Source organism: Sarcophilus harrisii, chromosome 5 (assembly GCF_902635505.1).
Source record: "Sarcophilus harrisii chromosome 5, mSarHar1.11, whole genome shotgun sequence".
In the NCBI taxonomy this organism is placed as follows: Eukaryota; Metazoa; Chordata; class Mammalia; order Dasyuromorphia; family Dasyuridae; genus Sarcophilus; species Sarcophilus harrisii.
The window spans coordinates 129,881,830-129,894,334 of NC_045430.1; the positions used below are offsets into that span (position 1 = coordinate 129,881,830).

Here is a 12,505-nt window from a genome sequence, read left to right on the forward strand (position 1 = left end):
AAAGAATGCTATTACAAAAATAAGATTATTTTGGAAACGTGTGCATGAATATATTTGTTTGTTCTAAAAAATAATATAACGATCAAAGGGAAACAATTAAACTGTTAAGATATACTAAGGCTCTCCCAACGTAATTGATAAAGAAATGTGCATTTTAAAAAGTTAATATACATATATATAATCAGAAAAAATAAAACAATAAAGGGGAAAAAGATATAGTGAAGATATTAATGGCTGATATTCACCAAACATCTGAAACACTTATAAAGCACTTTGCAAGTATAGAAATGGAAAAAAATGTTCTTTTACTAAAATAAAAAATTAGTTCAGAGATAGTAAAAAGTGACAAAGAAACATTTCTTTCTTTGTAATCTTTTTCATGTTACTTCATAAGGAATTCTGGCCAAAAATCTTTTTTTAATATATAAATCCAGCATAAAACCATGTAAAGATTCAATTTAACCTATGATTTGATTCAGTGAATGTTGAAAAACATTTTGAAATGCTAATACAGATACTGCTTTCTACACAGAAGACAATATTTCTATGAACAATTCAGTTTTTAAAAACTGCATAATATAACTTGGGATGATAGTTTAAAAGAAATTTGATGAAAACGAAACTACCTAGTGAATAAAGTAATTTTCCAAACCTTAGTACCTAAAAGGAATTGCATGTTAACATCATTACAAAACTAAAACAATAATATACAATGTGCATTCAATGTTACAGAACTTAAAATTTTAAATTCTATCCAACATTACACCACACTCTGGCAGCTTATCATGATTTTTTTCTTAACATGAAAAAACAATAAAAATTATGTACCTGTGTGTGTGTGTGTGTGTGTGTGTGTGTGTGTTTATATAAAACTTATATACAAAATTACTTTACCTTTTGTCAAGTTTTCCTCCTGGAACTGAAATTTACCAATAGCATTAGCCTTCATGTAGTAAATTTAGCTATTCCTAATCTGTCATCATCATTAGGTCTAATGATAATTATTATTTTTAATAGTTATTGAGTACCAAGAGTATACTAAATAAGACAACTGGTGCATCCCAATAATAGTTTGAGTAGAAAGAAGGCACCTTAACTTAAAGCTATCTGAAAAAGGAAGAAGGGGGAAGAAAGAAAACAGTCTTAGATACAATATGTCTTTTCCTAAGTAAAAAGGCTCTTACTGTAACTATACTGAGTAGAGATATTCCAACAAAGATGATATTTGTTGAGAATAAAAAATATGACTTTCAGGCTATATGCAAATATGAAGCACATCAGCCTACACCCAGCATTCCAACTAATAACAAACAATGTTTTTAAACAACCAACTTCATAACATGCAATGGTCTTGTGTTTCCAGACTGGCTATCTTTCTTTTTTTTGAATAGGGGATGTCATAGGAATAAAAAAAGACTATTACCATTAAGGTAGTGTTTAAAGCCTGACCTATTTTTATTTTCTTTTTAAGTAAGTTTTACAATTTAAAAAACAAAGTCTTTCACCAAGTAAAAGGGTGATGAAGGAAGGCATATTCAGAAATGACAATTATGTAAAAGCAATGGAAATTAATAATTTTTTTTAAAAATTAACTGAATTAAAATTATACATATATATGATTAGAGAGATTGTTCATATTCATATGTGATGTATATCATAACAATTATGCTTTATGGTGCTGCCCCCCTGTATCATCAAGAAAAAAAAAGAAACTATGTTTAGTCTACTTTGTAGAAGGTGGCATACTTAATACATTTTAAAAGATTTTCACTAAAAAGAGATAATTTCCTTAAAGTTCTGGTATAGAAAAATTAAATCTACTTGAGAGTATTAGATGGGAAAAATCCTTGGTGGATGGAATTAAGTGGTGACTATTAAAAGGGAATGAACAAAGTCCTTTTTTTTTCTGGTGGTTTCTCCCATAGGAAGAAGGGAGAAAGTTTTAGGGAACAAAGTCACAGTGAATAAGTACAAAGATACATTGTTATTAGGGATGTAGAAAGTAAATGCTAGTTGAATAGTAACACATAGCAATGATCTTGATGAGGATCAAATGGAAGGAAGATGGGATCTTGCACTTGTCTCCTTTGGACAAGCTATTCTTTATGTATTTCCCAGTGTCTCAGGATTCAGCCACTCAGTTTTAATTGCATACTCTCTAACTTTTTGACTCTCTATGTACAATCTTAAGTGTTCTCTCTGTGTGTCCCTCCCTCTTTTCCTCTCCCTCCCCAACCTTCTTCTCCCTTTGTTTCTGTCTCTCTTTCTGCCTGTCTGTCTGTCTCTTGGGGTTTTATATTAACCTAAGTTAATAAAAAAAATTTACTTCATACTATATGTCCAGGACAGAATATATTCAATGGTCACTGGATCAAAAGACCAGGAAGGCCAACTGAACTCCTCCAAAAATGATATGTGGAGCACCAAGAAAACCATTACACAAAACAGCATTTGGACAAGAAATTTAAGTCTAATTCCAAAAAAAGACAAAAAAAGAATTAGCCAGAGTGGACAGGAAGTCAAAGAGAATATCAGAAAACAGATCAGAAGCCACAAAAACTCTCCAGGAAAATTAAAGTACTGACCCAGGGAAAATATTGCAACATTTTTTTGTTGCAAAAACAAAATGTTCCACATTCAAACTAAACTGTATAAATGTGTATGTATGTATATTGGGGATTATTGATGGGCAGGAAAGAAAGTAGGAGGAATGGTACTCAGAAGATGTTTCTCAGGAAGAGCTAAGTAGTAAAGCTAGCACTTGCAAAGCAACAAGGATATATGTTGTACTCGGCTTACTTGGACCAACAACTTTAGGTTTATGTGTTCTTGCCTATGACTATACTATTCTAACAAAAGGATAAATATTTAATTATTGGGCAACAGTTACTTAGTACATAATGAGGATACTAAGGATTCTAGAAAACCAAGTTCCTATTGTATTATAATATTACTACTAAACAATTCTAAATCTTTCCATGCCTAAAAAATTACATTGGTGCAAGACAGTGATTTAGAAGGCATTCTCAAAGAGATTATTCATATTAGCTAATTTTTTTTCAAATGTCAAACAAGAACTAAATGTTCTTTCTCATTCTCTGTCCCTTCATACACACACACACACACACACACACACACACACATATATATATATATTAGTATCATTTCCTCATAGAGACTAGTTTTAAAATGGCCTGTTCATAATAAGTCCTTCCAAAAATATTTATCTTTTTTCAGTTCTTTCATAATATTAAGCCTCATGATACATATATGTACACATACACAGACTTTCCATAGATACCTTGTGTTGCCAATTATTCTTGCTGTATCATTATAAATTCTATAATTAACATAACCTAACCACCCCTTCTTTTTATGTTAACGTATTTCTTAAAAACACTTTTTCTTTCATCTTTAGAGCACAGACTACTCAGCAAGAGGGCAAGAATTTTTAAAAGACATCTCATAGCAATCCAAAGTGTGTGTGTATGTGTGTGTGTGTGTGTATGTGTGTGTATGCATATGCATGTGTGTGCTACCCAGAATAAACATCAAATATACTGCATACAGAATTCATCTTCCTGATATAAAACAAAATATACAGGACCATGAAGCTTCAGATTTTAGGGAATAAATTATTACATTACTGCTTCAAAGTTACACAGCTATTTCATATATTCTCTGACTCATCATTATTATGTCACCTCAATTTAAATTCCCAGAGCTTAAATGTACATAGTGCCTAAGCTTAGGTGGAAAAGTAAACTCCTTCATGAATTCTATAAACCTGATTCATACAACTGCTTTCAAGAACATGTATGAAAATGTAATACTACAAAACAAGTAATTCACTTCCTTCATTTAGTTTATTTTTTTTAAGCCTACTACTATGCCTACTACTAGCATAATACCTCCAGTGAGTCACAATTAGGATAAAAGTCACAGCCCTCTTTTTTTCTGACATTTGATAGTCACCAGCTGGGGCAAAATAAAACTTCCATAAGCTAAATGCTTTACCTATCTCCACCTTCCAAATGATTACTTAAAGAAATTTGTAAAGAAACAGATTAAACGACATTTTTTTTTTTAAATGAGGAAAGCTGGCATTCTTTCAGAACTTAATATATATCTAATGCTGAGCTGCCATCCATAAGAGATAAAAAGTCAGAAGATTCTCTTTTAGCAAAACCTCAATTCCTCCAATCATCTCTGCTTGCTTTATACATGGAATTTTTGCTGAACAAAGATACTGGTAAATCTAGTTTGATGTACCATGATATATAAGTCCTTGACCTAATCTACTTTAATTATCAAAATAAAGATAAGACTTACTATTCTACTTTTTTGAGATTAAAATAATGGTTTATAAATAAATGAAACCCAATGACAGATCAGATGCATAGCTTCATTTGAATAACAATATATCTTTCATATAAATCAAAACAAGTTACATAAAGAAAAAATTAGCAATGTCATTGAGTAAAATGTAATTCCAAAAAACTTGAAACAGTACACAATGTATGCCTCGTAGCAACTATGTAAAATTAGTCTCAAATACATAACATAATCATTAAATCTTTGGACAAACATAAGCTATTCAAAGAGAACTGAGGCTTAATCTGAAAAAAAAAATTATATTAATATATAACACAAGCCAATAGAAGCCAATTCCTTTACTATCACAAATCTTTAATAAATGAACTAATTATCTTATCTGGTAAATATCAGCCCCTCACTTCCATTACCAACAATTAGGTGTTACACTGCCTAAACTTCAGTATCTTTGTCCCTTCTACCAAACTTTTGATTTAATATTTTCTACTGATGGTACAACCGCCCCAATTACCAAATCTTCAATTTTCTGACTCTTCCTTTTCTCTTCCTCATCCTCCATATGTAATCAATTGCCAAGGCCCATGGATTTTTCCCTTTGTAATCCCTTTCTTTTGTCTTCTCCTTTTTACATTCCTTGCCTGAACTGTTATTCAGATATTAATTAAACTTCTCATCTAACATGTCTCTTTCCTTTCCAGTTTAATGTTTACATTTCTGCCAAGATAATCCTTTAAATGTATACATTGAATCATGTCACTTCCTTGCTGAAAACTTTCAGTGATTCATGATTGCCTACTGAATTTTAAAAACAAACAAACAAACAAACCATTTTCTTGGCATTCAAACATGACATAATAACCAAGGGCTTAATAGGTTCATAGTGTAAACTTGTGAGAAAAATATTGTAGAGATGGCAAAATAGTTGAAAGCAGAGGGAAAAAGTTTGCAAACAGTTGGCACAAGACCAAAATAATCCAGACCATCAGAATAGCACTTATAAATGAAAAAAAGGACCAAAGAATAAAAATGGAACAGACTTGCAAGTATTTGTACAGAGATATACTGTGTCATTAGTGACAATGAAACCACCATATTTGGATTCAGTATCTCAGTATCCAATGTAAAGAATGTATGTTTCAATAAACCTATGATCCCATTAATGTGCTTTTGCTTCCATTGGTATAAATCACAATCTACTCATGCTTTTTCATTTTTAATTTATTGTTCAAATTTTTCAACACATTCTCCACAGAAGAACCTGACATATTACAGGTCATCTTAATCATTTGAAATGTGTAAAAGAAATATTACATTTATTGACTAATCAATTCTCATTCATACTACATGATGAAAGAAATCTCCTTTTCTGATAATACATTTCCTCAATGGTCACCCTTTTACCAATTCTTGAGCAGAGATATTTACTAGAAATATGCTATGGCTTACTTAAGCCATACTCACGACTGTCTTCATTATCCTCAAGGTCAACTATCAGAGATTACAATGTTCTAAGATATGAGGTTGAGCTATGATTCATATTCAGGTTCTCTGACTTCCTGTCAAGTCAGTAAACATGTATTAAATGGTTACTATATCCAAGTACTACACTAAATGCGAAGGATACAAAGAAAGGCAAAAACAATCCTTGCCCATAAGCTCACACTTTAATGAACAGAAAAAAATAAGCAAACAACTAGAACAAACAAGATAAATATAGGTATAGACTATCTAGGGAATGATGGAAAGGAAGAAAGAAGAAAAAGAGGGAAGGGGGGGGGTGGGAAAAGAGGGGAAAGGGATAGAGATAATCCAGGAAGAGAAGGTACATAATAAACATTAAGGTGGACTAGGAAAGACTTTTTGCATAAAGTGGCTTTAATTGAAACATAATAAAGCCAAGGAAACTAGGAAACTTTAAACTTTAAAAATCCCACGAAGCCAGAAGATAAGAGTTTTTTATGGAGAAATAACAGGGCCAATAAAAGGATCAGCATACACTTGCAGGATAATAGAAATAAAGTGTCACAAAAACCTATGCAGAAGAGAGTATCAAGAAGGGGAAGAAGGCAGAGGGAATAAACACATATATATAGAACCTAAAATGTACTTAGCAAAGGCAGCATGCTAAGCATTTCACAAAAATTATAATTTAGTGCTCACACCAAGCCCACAATCATTAACCCTATTTTACAGTTGTGGAACATACAAATTAAATCGTTTGCCCAGGTCATATAGCTAATATGTAGTGAAGCCAAATTTGAACTTAGGTCTTCCTGACTTCATGATAGAGCTCTCTCTTTCTACCACCTAGCTACCTCAGAAGAGGGTGTTCAACAGTGTCAAAAGTTTCAGAAAGGCTAAAAAGGATGAGGAATAAGAAAATTCAGATCTAGAACTATTTCTTTGTAACCATACAAAATGTTAAGCCTTCATATTTGCTGTCATTAAAAGTATTACACAATTTCCCAATTAGAATCCAGCATATTCTTTTATTCCTAGTTAAGATGGGCAAATTTCATTGATGTATATCTAACTCTTCATGACTCCATTTGGGGTCTTTGGCAAAGATACTAAAATGGTTTGCCATTTTCTTCTCCAGCTCATTTTACAGATGAGAAACTGAGGCAAACAAGGTTAAGTGACTTGTCCAGGATTACAGAGCTAATAAGGATCTGAGGCCAGGTGTGAACTCACAAAGATAAATTTTCCTGCTTCTGCCTAGCACTCTATCTAGTGTTTCACCTAATTATTAACATATTCTGGATCCTGACCTAATCATTAAGATGCCATTTGTCAATTATAATATCTGTAGGCAGTTCCTCTTTCTTTTGGTCTCTGTGCTAGGCATCCTTCATTATAGTGGCAAAGTTTATTTGTATGTATATCTTTCTATATGATATTAATCACTAGAAAATAACATATTTAAAGTGGTCCAAGTCAAAGTGATTACATGACTTTTTTGTCTGAATCAACTGGGGTTAAGATCAAATTTGAACTCAGATCCTCCTGACTAAAGGGCCAGTGCTCTACCTATCTGCCCTGCTGTGGTGTTCTTGTTCTTTAAAATAATAAAGGTTCTCTCCGGGAGCAGGTTTCTTGTGGAGATTTTCTGGAGGCAGCCTTAGTATCAGTTCAGATCAATAATTACCCCAAATGCAGCCAGGTGATAAAAGTTCAGATCTTTTATTGCTTCCACCAAAATAGCCGGGTTAGTTTTCTTAGAGGCCTCTCTCTCTCCTTGGTTCTAAGAGCTCTTGCAGCTTTGTCCCTTGCTTCTGCCTCTGCTTTCTTCAGCCTCCAGCCATCACCTCCTTGCTTGGGGCTGGGCAGCTTTCTAGAGAGCCTTTCAGACCAGCGTTGGTCTCAGTTGGGGAAGTATAGGAGCCCCGGCCACCACAGCTGTGTGAGATGAAGTGAATCTGGTTGCACCTCCGAGAGTGGGCTTCTGCTGAACTGACCGACGCTCCCTTCTTCAATCTAATTCAGCTGAACTCTCCTTGGGCCTGGTTAGCTCAGAGGCCTATCTCTCTGCTTGGTTCCAAGAGCTCTTGCAGATAGTCCTTTGCCTCTGCTCCCTTCAGCTTTCAGCCAGCACAAAGATGGAATGAATCTCTCTTGCCTCTGAGAGAGGGCTTGTGGGCTTCCTCCCAGAGTGCTCCTCTCCGACCTCTGGGAATGTTCCCAAGTAACTCTTTTGATTGGCTCCCTGAAGCTCTATTTATGCTCCTTCTCCAGGAGTGGGATTGTGGGATATCTCCCAGCGTGCTCTCTGGCCCTAAGAGCTTCAAGGGAGGTATGAATTCACAAAGTTACAAAGTTAACTTTTGTGACTTTCCCATACTTGTGAATTCCAATGAGTACTTAAATATTTGCTTATATGAGCTCTCTAAAGGTGTGAACACAAGCATTATTGTCTATCAGTTCTACTTAGTACATTGTTTCTTCTGGCGCATAACATCTCCTTCTAAGATCAGATCAATCATACTGAGCCATGCTAAATTAGATAATTATTGTCTCTATCAACTCTAATGATTTAACAGTTTGTAAAGATTACAATACCCTGCCATTTCTTATAATGAAATTTAGCATTAGGATTCACTAGATGTTGGAGATTATCCCATAGGTGGGGCTTAAAAAGTCTTAAGTAATGACAAAACAAAGGGTATGGAGATTCAAGTGTAAGTGATAGCATAAAAAGTGGGTAACTACAGGGACAAGAATGCAAAGGGTTTATAAAACCAGAACAGAGGAAATAAATATGGAAAGCAGGGGGAAATAGACTGGACATGATGATAGTGAAGACTACATTGCTTACGAGTTTTTGAGGAAGTATCAACACATCTATAGTTCCCCAAAGTTGAAAGAATACATTAGAGTGGAAAATAATGCCAAGCTAAAAATTAATAAGCATTTATTAATGTCAGTTATGTACTAGGAATCATTCAAAATGTTGCTGATACAAAAACAAGTGACCTTAAGAAAGTCATTTGACCTTTCTGAAGTTCAGTTTCTCCACTTGTAAAATGAGGATAACTGCTTTGTCTATATTATAGGATTGCTGTAAGGATAAAAAAAAATAAATTCTTAAAATACTTTTAAGTGCTATACACATAATATTCTTTGGTGAACCTGGAGCTTCACATCATAAAGAACATAACTTTTCCACATTTATCCACACACTTTTTCTACAGTAAATGTAGGCTATAGAATATAATTACCTCATACATCTTATTTATGTGTGGATACAGATATAGACAGATAGAAATATATAATGGAATATTTAAAATACAGATGGAAGTGAATTTCTACTCTTTCAAGTAGTACTAGCATAATTTATTTCTGAATCAATTATTCTGATGCAAAGACAATGTAAGAAAATAAAGACCATATGTTTTTTGTCAGAAGAGCCACTGAACATAGTTGAAATAATGGTGAAACAGTCAAGATATAATCTAAAAGAAATACCACTATATAAATAAGACAATATCAATTATGGCCTAATTACTAATAAAACTTCTCTGCACAGTCAAAACAATCGCTATTAACTCTAAGAACTGATATTTGGTAAAAGAATAAGTAATCAAATTTTTCAGTTAGGAATTCTTCTTCCCATCCTTAGCAACTATATTACAAATATTTTGTCATTGAAATTACAATACATACCATTATGAAAAACTCACATTAAAAATATCAAGAATAACAATACCAAAAAAAATTTCACGTAACCCATAAGGATTATATATCCTGATTGAAGCTAGACATAATCCCTACCTCTCTGAAGGTGGGGATATCTGAAATTAAGGCAGATCTCATAAGGAGATTTTGAAAGAACTATGAATAATATAGACCTGGTTGATTCAATCAGGTGAAATTATATGAACATTTCAATTCAATCAAATTCAATTGAATTGACATTTATTGGCATACTGTCTGCCCAGCCTCTATGTTAGGTACTAGAGATACAAAGAAAACAAAACAATACAAAACAATCCAGTCCCTTAATGCTCTTTATCTCAGCGTATATATGACAGAAATTAAAACGCTCTCTAACAGACAAGAATAAATAGCAATCTGGCCACTTCTCAAAAATTCTCTAATTGACACTCTCTAGACTGAGCTAATTCTAAGACTGACTGAATTCTGCTGTGTTCCAGTGGAATTTCAGATTGAGATATAAATGTAAACATAGCACATTTCCCAATAACTGTACCTCCCAAATGACTAGGCAGAATTATAATTTACATCAATATTTAATAATATTCAAAATTATCTTTGCAGTACTAATAATCAAGAATTATTCATCAGTCCTAAGTCCCATCTGATACATTTATAAGAATATCCTAAATATCTTAAAGACTTGTTCCTCCACTAAACCAAATAAATTCTCATGGCTTTTGATCTTTACAGAAGATTATTAGTAGAAATTGAAACTAAAGCATTCTCAAAATAGGATCCAAGTTCAAGAACTTGTTTCTCAAATGAAGTAAATTTCAAATGAAATAAATGTTTGGAATTGTTCACTATTAGTTGCTCAACCTAGGCCTTCTCATAATTAAAAAGTACAGTATTTGACATATATAAAAATCATTAGCTATAAATGACAAATGTTACTTCTGCTAAATTAAACCAGGGAAGTGCATCTTGAAATTTAAAAGCCACCAACATAATAGCAAACAGCTTCAACAAATTCAAAATAACCTGAGTTCATCCCTTTATAAGTTGTTGATGTGATATAACTTGTAGCTATGAAAAGAAGATTTGAGGTAATATCTTTACAATAAGAGTTTGTTCAAAGAAAAGATCACTAGATAAATGAACTTTAAAAACAAAAAAACTTAAATTACTGTTTGGGTAAATTATATTCCACCTATATAACCAATTTATGAAAAAAATGAATACTACAATTTAATAAATTAAATATTTAGGATTAGAGAATCACAGAAAGCCAAGTAATACAGTTGATGGAATATTAGACCTGAAATGAAGAGGCAAGTTTGAATCTGGCTTCAGACATATACTGATTCTCTGTGACCTTTATTTATCAATTAAATGGTAATGATAACAAAGTAAGTTATTTGTAAACCCTAAAGTGCTTTATAAATCACTAGACTATGTTTTTGTTGTGTTTTATTCACTTTTCCAAAAGATTCAAGGAAGTTACTCTGGGTCAAGAAGATTGAAGTTTTAACTCAATAAATCAGTTCTTTCTTCCCTTGTGTTTCACTAAGTTGTTGATAGAGGGGAAGAGGAATGAGGGTAAAGGAACAATTATGGTCCCATTTGGTGATTCCAAAGTATTACTGTATAACCCCCTCAACTTGTGAATGAACTAGAGATCTATTTCTAGTACTATTCATTTGCATTTGGAGTGGGAGGATAAGTGGAAAGATTTTTTCAGATAGGCTGGAGGACTAATGTAATATCAAGAAGTGAATAGACAAAGTTGAGATATTCTCATATCTGAAGCAGGTCCTCTCAAATAAGACAGGAAAATGTTGGCATTCTAGATATACAAAAAGTATGTTAATTATTAAGACAATTGTCTTAATACTTATATGTTACATTTGCCTTAACTTCTGTCTTTGTATCTAGTCCACATAGCACAATTACATGAGAAAAGACATAGTAAACTTTTACTTGTAACAATAATATTTAAATAGCAGTTACTATGTGATAGACAATATATTAATAAGCATCTTACAATTATCTCATTTGGATCTACAACTACTCTGAAGGACTTAAGGTGAAAAATGAAATCTATATACAGAGAAAGAACTAATTAAATCTGAATACAAGTTAAAGCATACTCTTTTTTTAAAAAAAAAAAAAAGGTTATTTTTCTTGAGGATTTTGTCAAGGGAGAGAGGATTTGAGGAGAGATCTAATTTTTTCTTTCACAATATGACTTTTATGGAAATGTTTTACATAATTTCACATGTGTTTTCTTAATGGGGGGTATGAGGGTAGGGAGGAAGGAAGATATTCTGGAACTCTAAAAGTTTAAAACAAATATCAAAAAACTATTTTAAATGTAACAAGAAAAAAATAAAAATATTAAAAATATATATTTTTTAAAAAACAATTACTTCATTTGATCTTCAAAATAAACTCTGATAGGGAGGTGCTATTATTACCCTTTTTTACAACTAAGGAAACTGAAGATGAATTTAATGACTTGGAGGTTTACAGTTTGTAAATGTCATATCTGAACTCAGATCTAATACTTTCTCCACTGCATCACTTAGTTGCCTCTATGAAAAGGTCACATTCCCAAGTTGGCAAAAGATTATCTCCAAGAGAAGTAGAAATTCCCACAGACAGGAAGGATCCTATCAATCATGGCTAAATATCCCTTCTTCCTGGTAGGTAGAAAACTGTCTTGAACATAGATAGGAAATCCAAGGAATCAAAGTCCACATGATCTAGGAGAGAATGTGGCCATTTATTGTCTAACTAACTGCAAAATGACTGGTTGAGAAATTAAATTACTGTAAAATGGATTTGAGAGCTGAATGAGACTTCGGGTCTTTCTTAAAAACTTTAGAATTGATTGTATGACAAGGCACAGAACCACCCAGCTTGATGTGCCCTTATCAAAGAAGATATTAAGCAAAGTAGAATTGAATTGAATTAGTTCAAAAGACATGAAAGATATACAAATTTAGAGAAT

The 12,505-nt window shown here is 32.6% G+C and overlaps 1 protein-coding gene across 5 annotated transcripts in view; it reads right to left on the reverse strand.

The window, feature by feature from the left end:
* USP6NL (USP6 N-terminal like) overlaps positions 1-12,505 on the reverse strand; it is a 184,573-nt gene that overhangs the window by 105,228 nt on the left and 66,840 nt on the right. Inside the window, exon 1 of one of the 5 annotated variants that reach the window (XM_031938567.1) lies at positions 895-1,610. The exons of the other annotated variants lie outside the window; for them this stretch is intronic. Within the exon in view, the coding sequence (XP_031794427.1) occupies positions 895-949 (55 nt within the window). The 5' untranslated portion in view covers positions 950-1,610. Of the gene's footprint in view, positions 1-894; positions 1,611-12,505 lie in introns of those variants that run through there. 5 annotated transcript variants of the gene reach the window in all.